The sequence below is a fragment of the Lactuca saligna genome, chromosome 8 (assembly GCF_052625555.1).
Source record: "Lactuca saligna cultivar CGN05327 chromosome 8, ASM5262555v1, whole genome shotgun sequence".
In the NCBI taxonomy this organism is placed as follows: Eukaryota; Viridiplantae; Streptophyta; class Magnoliopsida; order Asterales; family Asteraceae; genus Lactuca; species Lactuca saligna.
Window position 1 is genome coordinate 23,101,512 of NC_136424.1, and position 15,221 is coordinate 23,116,732.

The following is a 15,221-nucleotide window of genomic DNA, read 5'->3' on the forward strand; positions in this document are numbered from 1 at the left end:
TCACGTCTTCTCTAATATCTTTGAGGTCCCTCACCCGAACGCTGAGCTTGACAGGGAGCTCATTGACTTTTATCTGACGGCTGCTCGTCCTTAATTCCTTACATGGAGCGCTCAGAAGATTGTCAACGTTCGGGTGCTAAAACCTTACACTGAGGGACGTTTTATAAACGTTCGGTTCAAACTGATTCGGGGATCTGCAAAATCTGTTCATCTCATCTCTCTGGCAGATCTACCGAATCTAAATCCTCATGATTGGATCGTCCTGTATAATATCCTTTTGACCAATGGAGCTGAATATGGTCCCATTCTAGACCATGTCAAAAGGATGTTAATCTGCTACATCATGGAGGTTGCCCTTATGGATCAGGAGGTCGCCACAGTCTTCAAAAAGAAACCCAAAATTGCTCCTGTGGGATCGGCCAGTGATCTCAATCAAATGCAGCTGGGCAAGATTGACCCAAGACGTAACACAGTTATGTTCACTAGAGCAGAAGGACAGAAATGTCTCTTCGCTTTAGCTGATAAGCATCTTTACACCACAACCTGCTTGGAGCATGTGATATTTATTGTTAAACGGTGTAAAGAGAACTCGGCCGATGATGTTAAGTATTTTGAAGATATGATTAACTGGTACATCCGGTTTAGACAGACCATTCTTTCCATCACCAAGTGTCTGTTTAGTACTGTGAAGAAGGTACCAGTTTCGGCTGCTGGCCCAAGTAATAAATAAAGATCTCGCTCCAAATTGACGCAAAGAGGAAGATTGTTGGGCTTTATAGATTGCGTCTTTTGGGCTCGTCTACTTATATTGTTTTGTATTACGGTTTGGGCCTGTCCAACCGTGAGTCTTTTATGCTTTGTATATAAGCTTATGCTTGCATGCATATTAGGTTAAGGTTTTAGAGATCTGAGAATACGATTTTTCCAGACGTCTAAAGGTTTCTTTGATCATTCTTGTAACCTTCCAATCCTCTACAGTTGATGTTCTTAATCGAGCTCTTCTGAGGATTTTGTTTTAATCATTCGACACGTTAGATTCAATCTTGTTCTGTTATTTTACTGTGTTTGTATCGTCGTTATTTACTTACTTGTTCAAGATCTAATCGATCTTCACAGATTAAAAGAATCTTAAATCTCATTAGTTTCCTCCAAATCCAGATTTGACAGAAACATTCAAGGAAATTGATTCAGATATGAAGTTAGAAGGTGTTTGTACCTATCTTTGTTTTTCATCTTGTATGAGAAGAGCATAAGCTTGGGCAACAGTGGGGAGTGGCTTCATCATAAGAATATTACTTCTAACAGAGTTGTAATCTCCATTCAATCCCATAAGGAACTTGATGAGTCTTTGATTTTGTTGAAATTCTTGCATCTGTTGAGCAGCATTACAGGTGCAATTTGGAACTATTGACAAAGCATTTAATTCGTCCCAATTCTTCTTCAATTTAGTGAAATAAGTGGCAAGATCATTAGATCCTTGAGACAAATCAGATATTTCTTTATTGAGTTGATAGAGTTTTGCACCATTTGATTGACCGAATCTATCATCCAGATCTTTCCAAATATCTCCAGCTGTGGATGAATATAATACAGATTCAGCAATGTCGCTGGATAAAACATTCAAAATCCACGACATGACCATATCATTGCATCGTTGCCATGAATCAAAGGAATTATGATTAGAAGACGGTTTGATGACTTTTCCATTCATGAATCCCAATTTGTTCTTGGCTGATAAAGCAATCGTGATAGCTTTCTTCCATGATCCAAAATTTGATCCATCGAATTGCTTAGAAACAAGCAACATGCTTGGATGATCAGATGGATGAAGGTAAAGTGGATCTGAGGAATTTTGAACAGAATTTGGAGTTGATTGAGATGTTTGTGAAGCCATTGATTAGAATGAAGATGAAGAAGAAGGAAAAATCATGAATGAAGAACAAAGTATGAAAAAAATGATGAGAAATTGATTAAAAATCAATCAGAACAGCTCTGATACCATGTTTGCAAATGAAGAATTGAACAAAGAAATGAAAGAAATGTTTTGATCTTTATTTCTGTATTGAATTCGTTAACTACAAACAATGGAGTTGTACAAAATATATACAGAAGCCTCTAACTGATATAACCGACTAACAACCATCACGTGAGAGACATGTGATCTAACTAACAAGCAACTAACTCAAGCTAACAATTAACTAACTATAATTAACTAACAGATTATTATTGTCATGTGTCAATCAATTTTGTTTTACTCTTTTCTTTTATATAGAAGGTATATGAGCTTCATAGTCTATATGAAATCCAAAGGTTGCTGATGAAGAACTTGCAAAGAATCTTACAATACGGTTGGAACCAGAAAAGAATCATAAATGTGTGTGTTGAAAGTAAAACCACGTAAAAATAGAAAATGGGATGCGCGATAATGAAAGTTTATTCACTGATGATTGTCTTCTCTCATAAGTCATACCTATGTCACTTTACCACAAACCCCCAAAATAAAGTATTTATTTATTGTTTTTTATGAATTTTTGTTCAATGAATACATATTGTATATATTTCAAACAATACGTATATTTATTGTTGTTACTGTCAATATGAGTCCATAGTGGAGAATGATTATTTTATTATAGTGGGCTAAAATATTTTATTCATCATTGAATAAGTATTTTTGTTTATATATTTGAAGTATTTGGAGGAGTTTCAATCTATTAATCATATACGAATAGAATTGTATCATCAGTTTATAATTTTAGCTTAGTTCATTGATGAATATGAATTTGAACACATTAATCATCTTTGCATGAAATTACATCATTAATTTATAAATTTAGTTTTATTCATTCGTGAATAGGACTATATGGATATGTAAATATAATAATATATGAACGAAAATTATTCATATAGCTTTATTCATTTACGAATATTGGTGTATGAATACATATATGAATATCATTTTATTACTGGTCTCAAAAATAATTTTGTTAAAGAAATTTTGTTGATACTATATCTATCTATGAATATTGCATTGTATAAATACTTTTGTCCTAAATATTTTTTTAACATTTTTGTTAACCTTTTATTGTATTGAAATATTATTTTCATTTTGTAGAAAGTGAAGATGGTAATCAATGATGATAGTAGAACACGAATGATGGTCCAAGTATTATTTCAATCCATATATATTAGTACCCACATTCTTATCTGTGATTGTATACATGTGTATTAAAGAAATATTTACTTATATTCATAGATGAATAGATGCCGATTGAATTATATTGAATGAAAAATCTAGTCATCTTTAAATATTAAGGAAAAATCTAACGACCTTATTCATTTGTAAATATAACTATATCTTATAAAAATAGAATATAATTAAACATAAATATATTATGTTTTAATATCTTATCCCTAAAAAAACAAATGAACTTGTATGTAACGGATAATATAAAGATAATTTATACATATGTTTTCAAAGATTTTAATGTCACTTATATTCTAATAAAAAGAAACAGAGGACAGTTTAAATCTTATTTCAATTCGATCAAATAGAATAAGAAGGAAGCGATCTTACTTTTTTGAATAAATAAGAAATTAAGAAGATATACTAAGCAATTCAAAATATGAGATACAATTTGATTTGCTTTAATGTGATTTCGATAATTATGGAAAGTAAATGATAAGATCCCATGATTATAGGCAAAAAAAAGAATTATGTTTTAGTTATTATTAATTAATTAAGTTAAACAATTACTAATATGCCTTTATATATTGACTGGTTCAGAATTGTTCTCGCGTTCTCAATCTTTTAGATGTTCTCATTTGATCATTTCCCTATATATATATATATATATATATATATATATATATATATATATATATATATATATATATATATATATATATATATATATATAGGTTATTATATTCTAAATAAGTATTGTATGAATGTAGGAATGATTGTGAGCCAATCATTTTATTTATTTTAAGAAAGTGATTAATACATATTATTAAATTAAATATAATTGAAAAATACCATCTAATTTCATTCTAAGGGTATTTTGGTCAATCAACATAAATTAAAAAAATGGAAAATTATAGATTTTTACGAATAATTAAATCTCTAAATTTAAAAATTCTGATTTTTTGGATAATAAATATATTAATTCGGAAGTTCTAAAAGAATGTGTTATCATTATCTTGAAAAAAAAACATTAAATTCTGACAGAATACTATAAACATATATTATCAAGATTAATACTTTTTAATAAATACAAATTTTATATGAAAAGAATTCGAAGATCTTAAAATTAGTATTTACATTTATTCTTAACTAATACAACTATGAACATACATAAATGACATTCATTCCGAAAGAATACAATTAATAATGGTTAACAAATACATTTATTCTTAATGAATAAAACTGATACTAGTTAAAAATCAAATAAAAACATTGAAATTTAGGTAAAACACTAATACTTTCTGATAGAATATTATTGTTAATCCATTCTGACAGAAAACATGCTAATCAATTCTGAACAAATATTGCTGCTTTACTTTCCATTCTTCATCAGGCTTCAAATCAACTTCTCAATTGTTGTTGCCTCTACACATAGAATGTGTTTGTATTCATCATCTCCAACATTGTTTTCAATCCCATAAGATGTTTAGAATTCTTCACTTCACCTTCTTTTTCAACTTCAGAAACAATCTTTAGGTCACCATGATTTCTAAGATAATCTCCAACAAGACCATTACACCTAATCTGTAAAATACCAAAGGCGAGAATTAAGCTACATAACATCACTCTTATAAAGAAATTAAACCTCTACTAAGAGATCATAGATGAATTTTATAAGATATTGAAACTTATTTGACTCATGTTACAAATGAAATCAACATCTATAAGCTAAAACAGGTAAGGTTTTACAAAACAACATGAGATTAACAGTACCAACTAACGACAACAAGCTTTCAACCCTATGTTAGTTGGCTAGGCTTGATGAATTAATGAAATTACACATGAAACTACCCTTTACCTATATGAAAAGAAAAACATATATGCAGATAGCCAGAAGAAATCAATTCGCCTAACATTCATACGTGCATCTACTTGTAGAATCTAAAATATAACAGCTTAATCAAACTGGAATTCCAATTCCAGTGTAGCAGGGGAATGAGTGATATACAGGTAAACACAGAGAAATCAAGAATCAACAAGGATAACATCTAAACCAGCTTAATTAGATTGCCTACCTGTAAAAATAGAGGCATTAAGCTAGATTAACTTAAATAAACCAATTGTTTTTTCAAAATTTCTGCGGGAAATAGCCAACAAATCACCATTACAACCCTCAATCTGGAAGAAACGATAAGCACGATAAGAAAAATAGCTTCTCATACGACTTCAAACATGATGGTAAAATGAAATGTGTATTATCCTTAAATGAAAACACAAGTATACGAACCTTCTTCAAGGATCTGCCATGTGTAGTAGAGAATTTGGATGCCAGAGAACACCCCATCTTCAACCGCTCGTTTCTTTCTCTGTTGTTTACATCGCCATAAACTCCCGAAGGTCTCGACCTTGTCGATTGATTTGCCCCATTGGACCTTTCCCTCTTTCGAACCTCAAGGCTGTCAAATCCCGAAGATGTAACCTCAGAACTGCAAGCAATCGGAACCCTTCAAACCATTCAGCCGCCTTCGTGCCTCCTTCCCGCTGATTGAAACTCTCGTACCTTCCTCTTCCCCGTTCATCGAACAAAACCTATAGAAACCTCAACTGTTTCGAAGTATTCGCTATTGGTGACGCATGGAATTCGGTCCTCGCCACCGGACATGAAGAGGGATGCTTCGTTGCTTCTACCTCGCCGTGTAACGCCCATGTTTCTGGGCTTGCCATTTATAGCAATGTAATAGTCTAGGTTAACCTTTGTAACCCCAATTTGAAATAATAAGAACGTATTATTTGAGTATTATGTGTTTTGTTCTTAATTGCTTAATTATGTGATATGATTAATTAAGAATAAAATAAGCGTCAAAATTTAAGTGTAAAATAAACTTTATATCTTTGGATAATGTTGTAGTAGTTGAAATGAGGTTTCCAAATATATATAAAACGCCCAAATGAGACTTCGTATGAGGAAGTTATGATTTTTCGAAGTTTCGACGTGGCAATATGCAGACCGAATACTCGATTTGAGATCGAGCGGTTTTTAGCCGAAACAATCTAAACGAGAATCGAAGATCTCGTTGTTAGTAGCGAAACAATGAAAAGCTAGGCGAGAACGGACGTCAGACGAAGAAGTTATGAATTTATAAAGAAATTTTACTATCCCGGCCTCCTAAAGATAAATAATAAAAATGAAGTCAAAATTAGCCAATGAAGTCTAAACGAAAGTTGTAGAGCGTAGTCTCACCTACGCGTGGATATAAAGAACGTCGAAAACGGAGTTGGTATTAGAGAGATATGAATTTTCGAAGTTTATTAAATATTAAATATTTAATTTTAATTCAGAATTTCGATATTATTCGGAGGGGAGTCACCGGACTCGCCCGAAGTACGCCTAGCGTACCACTCAAGTGCTCCAGAGTTGTAAGCGATGACGTAGAGGAGTCGATGACGCAAGGGATGACGGCAACCGAGGCATTACGCCCCGCGTACCCCAAAGTTACGCCTAGCGTAACCCTGAGGCTCAGCCCTATAAAAGGGGATGCGAAGCCAACTTCTTTTCTTTTACAATTTCCATCCTTTTCTCTCATCTTTTGCCTCGATTTGTGTGCCGTTTATACCCCGAAGCCCCGGTAATATTCCCGAGCCCCGAAGTAAGATCCGAAGCCCCGAGGATCCCGAAGAGCGTTATTCTCAAGTCGAAGCCCTGCCCGTGAGGAGCCGGTTTTTGTCAAGATCTTCCAGATCTACGGAGAAACACCTCTTCTGCAAGCCGTAGTGTTGCCCGATCATCTTCTGATCAAGTGAGCGTGTAGTCATTTTCATTCCAACGCAATATTATGAAGTATTTTATATAAAATACGTGTTATATGTATATATTTTGTTGTTATACGTGTGAGTGTATATTCACTCTCTTCTATCTTATAGATCTGATGTATTCTCTATGAAATACGTGTTATGTGTGTATGCCTCATCTGTTATGTGGAACATGTATTGATTAAAGCATGTTATACAGGTTTTTAAACAATGTATAAAAATGTATATTTTTATCTACTAATATGTTGGGTAGAACATGGGTAGATAATTGGTGTGTAATAAACAGATGAGAGGCCTCAGTGTTATTGGTGTTATTCTAGTCATTCAGTAGAGTATGGATGACGACCACAGACTATTCTAGACTGTCCTGTGGAACACTAGCAGGCTCATTACCTGTAGGTGTTGTGAACGACGTGTTCACCGATGTACTCTATCCCCCACATGGTTTCCTTTAGGACACTTATTGTTGAGGAAGCCCCTCTACAGTAATGTCCGTCCCGATGAAAATCCTGAATTAGGTTCCTTATAATAGATGTTATTTTTAGGGACGTAAAGTGAGGATAACGGGAATGGGTAATCGGGTTTATTGTTGATTGTTGAATTAAATATAATTATTTATTGTGGGTTGAAAACCCTACATGCTAACCAGGCTCCCAAGCCTGACCCACTCAGTTTAATTGTATTACAGGAAGTGGCGCAAGTGAATAAGATTGAAGAATCATCAAGTTGTTTTGTTTACAAGTCTGTATATGTATATATTTGTTGAATGAATTGTAATGTTATCGTTCATGCTTTATGGTCTGTATTGGAACATGACATCCCGATTTTTGATTATGAAATGAAAGTTATATTTCTCTATGAAATGTTTTGATAATAATCTATTTTTATTATGTTTTGTTTTTGGGAACAAATTCCGCATCTCTTTTAAAATCAAAAGGATTTACTCTGAAAATGTTTAAAAAGCATAAATGAAACCGGTCTTTTCTAGCTGAGATTTTGGGGATGTCACAGTTGGTATCAGAGCATTGGTTTAAGCGAACTAGGAATTTGTAGGATTTCTAGACTTAAATTTAGAATGCTAAGTGGAAATTTGAGTTGAGTGTCTGTTGGATTTTAAACACAAGCACTAGTAAATTTTAGGAAAGTTGTCTAAAATGCTTTTATGTGCTAAATGTTATATGTTGCCATATATGATATTATTTGTTCGGATCTATGGTTTGTTGCCAAACGGATCTGAAGGTTTATGTGTTTAGGATTCTAAGCGTATTTCTACGATATTAGAACTAGCATGTAATCGTTTCGGAGTGATAAGGATGATTTGAATATCTATCATGAATGAAGCTCTAAATTTCACCTTATTCGGTGTATAGATAAAAAATGGTGAGAACAAGAAGCGGTGTTGGAAACGCAAACGAGAACAGGAATCAACCGCCTGTAATTCAACAAGTAGCTGTTGAAGCTGCTGCACCAGAACAGATCACCATGGCTGGAGTGCAAGCCATGATTCGGGCTATGTTAGCCGAACAAAGGGAAGAAATGCGATAGATGTTGCATGGAAATATGGACGAACCTATCATACCTAACGTGGAATCCAAACCGATTCCCGAACGATCAGAGGAAGGGAACAATAGTCACATTGTGAGTCAAATTGGGACTCAAGAAGAACGAAGGAACAATCCGGAAAGGAGAAACAACAACGATGGGTGAATATACAAGAATTTCTTGGGCGCCAAATCGCCAAGTCTTTCTGGGAGCCCAAAGCCTGTTGAAATTATGCATTGGATCTCCGAAATGGAGATGGGATTTGAAAGTTGCGACTGTAGCAACAAACAGAAGACTGTCTTTGCAGTTAGGCAACTGAAGACTGGAGTCTTGAGCTGGTGGAAGTTGTTGGCATATACTATGCCACGAGGAGAAGCTTTGAAAATGTCATGGGAGGAGTTCTTTGAACAACTAAGGGCGCAATATTGTTCAGAGATAGATCTGATTGATCTGAACAATGAGTTCCAAAACTTGAAGAAAGGGAAGATGAGTGTAGATGACTATGCTACGACATTCACTAAGAAAATGAAGTTATTTCCGTACCTAGTGCCAGCAGAACTCTCCAAGATTGAGAGGTTCGCTAATGGACTGCCTGCCGACTTTGGTCCAACCGTCAAGATAGCAACTACTCTGAAAACGGTTGTTCGAGCAGCTAAGAACGTGGAGGCCCAACAGAAGGAAAAGGGTCTAGAAAGGATAGATGTTGGTGAAAAGAGGAAGTTCGAGGGATCTTCAGGATCCAGCAAGAAAAGTAAATTCTCGAAATCTGGTTCGAGAGGAAGTGGAGGAAAGGTAGAGGTGAAATGGTGCGACAAGTGCAAGAAGAGGCATCATGGGAAATGTGACGTGGAAATGGTCACACGCTTCAAATGTGGAAAGCGAGGGCATTATGCCAACGACTGCACCCTCACCAAGAAAGTTTGCTATGGTTGCGGTGAGGAGGGCCACATCTCAAGGGATTGTCCGAAAAAGAAGGAAGCAACTAGACCCAACATTTCGCCAAAGCCGAAGGCGAGAGCATTCCAGATGACACTGGAAGCTGCTAAGGATGAAGCTGATGTCGCTTCAGGTACCTTTCTTGTTAACAATTTGCCTGCCCAAATTTTATTTGATTATGGAGCCAAATACTCCTTTATTTCGTCGTGTAGATGGTACACCAGACCCCATAAGGATAATTAAGCCAAATTGTGAAGGAAGACACCATCACCCCTAAATACATATAATGAGAAGTATACCAAACCTCATGCAACTTTAGCGTCCTAGAAGCATATACAATAACCCTCTATCGCTACATAAGAACCGCCCCTAAACCAGTGTTGGAAGCGTCACAATAAATGAAAAAGTCCTCCACAACCTACAGGAGGGTCAACACTGGGGCCTCACATAAATTCCATCTCAGTTTCTCAAACATAGCCTGCTACTCTGCCCCCCAATGAAAATCCATGTCCTTCCTCACTCAGATGAGGGAGGGCCACCTTAGAGAAACCCTAAGCAAATCTATGATACTACCCTATTAGACCCAGTAAACTCTTGATTTCCGAAGGAGACTTCAGGGCCCCCGACTACATAACGACCTCAATCTTGGCGAGGTCAACGAGAATCCCATTCTGGTTAACGAGGTGTCCCAAGAACTAGACCTCCCATAACCAAAACTCACACTTCAAGAACTTGGCATAAAGCCTCTCTTGTCTCAAAACTCCCAAAAGCTCTCAAAGGTGCTCCTCATGCTACTCCTGCTCTAGTAACAAACCATAAAATCATTGATAATAACAATTAACGAACGATCAACCATCATCCTGCACACCCGACACATCAAATCCATAAATGTCGCAGGTGTGTTAGTGAGTCCAACTGGCATCACCACAAACTCGTAATTGATATAACGAGTTCGGGACATTGTCTTCTCTAAGTACTCTTCTCTAAACATCATATGATGATACTCAGACATTAAATCAGTCTTGGAGAACCAAGATGCACCCTGCAGTTGATCGAATAGATCTTCGATCCATGGAAGTGGGTAATGGTTCTTCATCGTCAACTTGTTCAAATCCCGATAATCAATACATGTATGGTGAGATCCATCCTTCTTCTTCACAAAAAATATTTGTGCTCCTCTAGGCGAACTGCTCGGACCGATAAAATGTTTGCCCAACAGCTCTTAAAGTTGAGAGGATAACTCATGCATCTCTGGTGGTGCTAATTGGTATGGCGCCTTAGTAATTGGCACTGCACCAGGGATCAGATCGATCCTGAACTCCACTTGCCTCGCGGGAGGCACACCGGGTAATTCCTGCATGATACATCTGGGAACTCTCTAACTATGGGCACATCTGAAACCTAAACCCCCTTTTCTCCTCGTGTGTCAATCACATATGCAAGATAACCCATATACCCAAGCTGAAGATACCGTCGAGCCCTGGAAGCAGAAAAAAAGGTTGATCCAACCCTGGTACCCTCTCCTCCAGGGGAACATACCTCATGCGAAAAATATCCGAGAACTAATCCCAGGTAACAGTAGTCCTATGCTCAGGATATAGGAACCAATTACCAGGTTCCACCATTCTATCGCACCCAGTCAAAGAAGGTTCAGGGCTCACCTGACCTTCTAGTCCTATGAATAGGAACATGTGAAGAAACAACCCTCCACATCTGATAACCACCTCATGGCAATGATTGGATCCTTGACCCTGTCAAAATCCATTGGCTTGGTGTTGCTAAAGTCCAAAGATTGGAATGATCATCTCCCCTGCACCCCCACATCAACAACAGTTGTGGTAGCTACAACAGCTGCAGCCTAAGCCACAATGACATGTTTCTTATCAAATAGATCAATCATCATGGTCTTGATAGACCCAAAAACCTCAGGGATAGTACCCCGAACAACAGCAGCCACCTCATTTGCGACCAACTCGCAAATTTCATCATTCGACAAACCTAGCCTCTCCGGGCTACCAACTCCTAAACCAGATCCTCTCGTGAACACAATACTGAAAATGAACCAAAAACATATAGAAAATGCCAAAATTCATACTATTACAACCATCATAGAGAGAATAAACCATCAGTAGTACGGGCCGATAGTACCTTCCATACCTACTCGTATTTGTCTCAATGGAGCATCACAAACTAGCCGAAAACAACCCAACAACTAGGATACACATATATCCTATACTCACTCTCTTGAGAGTGGTTTATCATCCCTCATGATAGCTTGCTATAATCACACTCACTCATGAAACCTCCACCAACTATGCAACTGCTCGTGCATGCTAATCATACATAGCGTTGGATTCCATAGACAGTTGAATACTTGATTCTACCCTAAGACCACAACCAGACAAGAAATAGGAAATAAGGCTAAATCAAACATTCTCAGGCTATAAAATCTTACTTATATACAACTATGGTGCACACACTAAGCAACTATCGCGGTTTGTGTTTGATCGGATACACTTCAAGTATGAATACGAAAAGCAAAACTAATCTAAGAAAAATAATTGACATAAAGTAAATAACACAAAATTTCTCCAAATTGTTCCTTTTATAAATAAAAGAGGTTTCGTCTTCACCAACAAGATAGGTTTTTCATACAAAGACACGACCACAACATTAGGGTTTTACCTAATGTTGTATATAACTAATCTATACATGTATAACTCATAATTGAAGGGGTTGCATCTAATCTGTACTAATGATTAGATCCTTATCACAAAGATTACGGATTTGATATCTATTATATATTTATCTATAATAACTGCCTAATATAAAAAAGATTACATAGATAACTAATGTGTAAGTTGAAGCTGTTGAACTTTAGACGTTGGCGTTGATGACTTGTAGACGCTGACTCTGGTAGATTCGCATGTCATGTGTTTGACTCATCAATTCATAAGGTGCGACCTTACAATCTCCCCGTATCTGATGATGTCAAACTAATCTTCTTCAGATATAATAGTGGAATGTCAAATACTTTTGGCTTGTACTCCCCCTGAGAATAATGAAATATTTATTCTTGCAATTTTAACAAATGATCCTCCTATGAAGGTGAATGAATCATCAAACATTTATGAAAGCTGTAGTTCGAACTGAGAACTTTGACAACTAACATCATATTGACTTGACTCCCCCTTAGAATGTGCTTTTTTAGTAGCAATATTTCTTCAGCAAGATTTTCAGTTTTACCAAGAATCGTTCCTTCTTTTTTACATCAGCAAAGAATAGAATAACAACATGTAGTCTAGTAAGATTATGATGTCTCCTGATAGTGTGGGCTTAAACTACCATTCGCTAACATAATATTGCGAGATCGCATCAGCGTGTGGTTTTATACACTGAATCATAAATCTGTTTTATTAGAAGAAGGGTAAGAGTGGGTACGTGCGTGTAATATATTACGGACAATTATATACCCATCGGCACAGATTTTTCAAGATCTCATCAGCATATCATCCATTATGTTGAATCATAAAGCTTTAAAGACTGATATAAGGGTAAGAATGGATTGATGTGTGTGATAGCCTACGGTACATAAAGTAACCATCGGCATAGAATTTCGAACTTTTATTAGTGTGTGATTTTACACAGTGAATCATCAAGCTCTGTTAATAAGAAAAAGGAGAGAATGGATTGTCACATTCACGCTGAGGTGAAATCAGGGTGAACATTAACAGTTTAACTTATCAACAAGAAGTGGTTTAAAACTTTTGTATCATATAGTAAGTTGTAGTCTAGAATCAAAGATTCACAATTAATTCATAATGGTACCACGTTTACCTCAAACTAGGAGGTCGGGGACATGAACAACCCTTTGTCATTTGAGGACCTGACAAGTATCTCTTACGTTGTTGACTATGCAGTCAGGGTCAGCCATCGGATTATGCTCAATGTTTCAGCAGAACATGAGACTTGATGCATATGGAAAGCATGCTTCCAGGTATAGGGTCAGGTAAGGACGATTAAATTAAAATAATAAACACCTTATCCTTTTGTATGAATATTTTTTTATTTGGACCAGGCTATCTCACTTTGAGAGTATAGACAATGCTAGACAATCAGCGTGAGAGGGCGACTCAATGTTCTCAACAGATGGTCTCACCAATGAGAGGTTTGGAGAGATTTAGTCACATACAGCAACATGCTTCTAGGGACAATGATGTGTCAAAAGTTTCATACTAGGCTCAAACTTGTCACCGTCGGATTCCTTTACAAAATGGTACAAAGGAATAATTAATATAAGAAAGCAAACAAAAGAGTTAGTCAAACAAGAAAACAGCTGAAATAGTGAAATATGTGCAGCTTTTTCAGAAAGTTGATAAAGACTTGTTCCATCAAATCATTGTAATTGCATGGTCATTAATGTACTTCCTTTTTTTTTAGATATCTACCACTTGAATTTTGGCTATAAAACAGAACAAACAAGATTAACCATATCACACAAAACAACGAGTTAAAGGGATCCAATATTTGCAACCTTCGAGCTATGAGAGTCACAAAACAACACTCGAAGGTTCCATTCATTGTGATCCCTAAGGTAGGATGGTTGTCTCCTTGAAGACGCATTTGAATGTTTGAGGTGATAAAGTTTTAGTGACAACATCTTTAGAAATTAGTCGAGCCAAGTCACCTAACTTCATGTCATCTCATTCAAATAGAAATAGGCGATTCAGGATATATCACACCCCAAACCAGGATAGCGAAAATTTCTGGGGATGAATGACTTCATGAACAGTATCACAACATAATGTACAATAGTGATCAAAGCAAACACAACCATCATAAATATTATTGAAAATGTTACATCGTTTCCAAGTATTGTATGTTTCAAAACAAATTACATTATGATGACAAAAATGAATAGTACGATGCTGTAACGTCCCATCCTCAAAAGCCTTATGACTACATGTTTAATGGTTTCCCGAGAATACGAGTAGTTTCAAAAAGTGTCAACAATTAAGTTGGTGAGCTCATAAGAGTTTTGTATGGATAAAAATCTATAAATCTTTCCTTATAAAAATGATAGTATTTGTTCACAGAAAATCCAATATTTTCTTAAAATGAGTTGTAGTCTTAAAACCCTAAGACCAAAAATGTGTAAGTATATCTATATTTAAAATAGTATTACGTAGTTCTATTCTTATATAAAACTATTTGAACGCATGTTACCCCATAAAATAAATGTATTTTTGATTCCCCATTTGAGTTATTACAACCATACTAAAACCGAAGTTGGCCTGCCGCGACGTTCTTCAAGCGTCGGAATGTTGGACCTTTGTGACCCCAGACCTGTCGGTCCCGCTGTAGCTAACAGCTTAGGTGTGGGATTGTCAGTCCCCTATAGATCTATACACAAGTATCACATTCTCTTACCAAGATTTTGGTTATAATACAAGACTTTAGTGTGTAATCTGGTAGGTACAGTGAAGACTTTGTCTCACATAATTGTTTCAACAAGTTTACGTGTTAGATAATGAAAACCCTTGTATGTGTAAATAACACTTTTCCATAGTATTAACATAGTGTATAATAATTATATACTTTTATATAATTATCTGGCTTGTCCCAAAATGTTATAATAGTGTTAATGACCCATAAATTATACCTATTATAGTTTATTATAAATATTTCGTTGTACCTATATGATGTACACATACATATATATATATATATATATATATATATATATATA

At 35.7% G+C, this 15,221-nt stretch overlaps 1 protein-coding gene across 1 annotated transcript; it reads right to left on the reverse strand.

Annotated features, from left to right (window-relative positions):
• Positions 1-1,216: 1,216 nt before the first annotated feature.
• On the reverse strand, positions 1,217-1,894 carry LOC145009471 (uncharacterized). Its single transcript, XM_078968161.1, has one exon. It carries the CDS (start codon positions 1,892-1,894, stop codon positions 1,217-1,219), a length of 678 nt encoding a protein of 225 aa, XP_078824287.1.
• Positions 1,895-15,221: the final 13,327 nt, after the last annotated feature.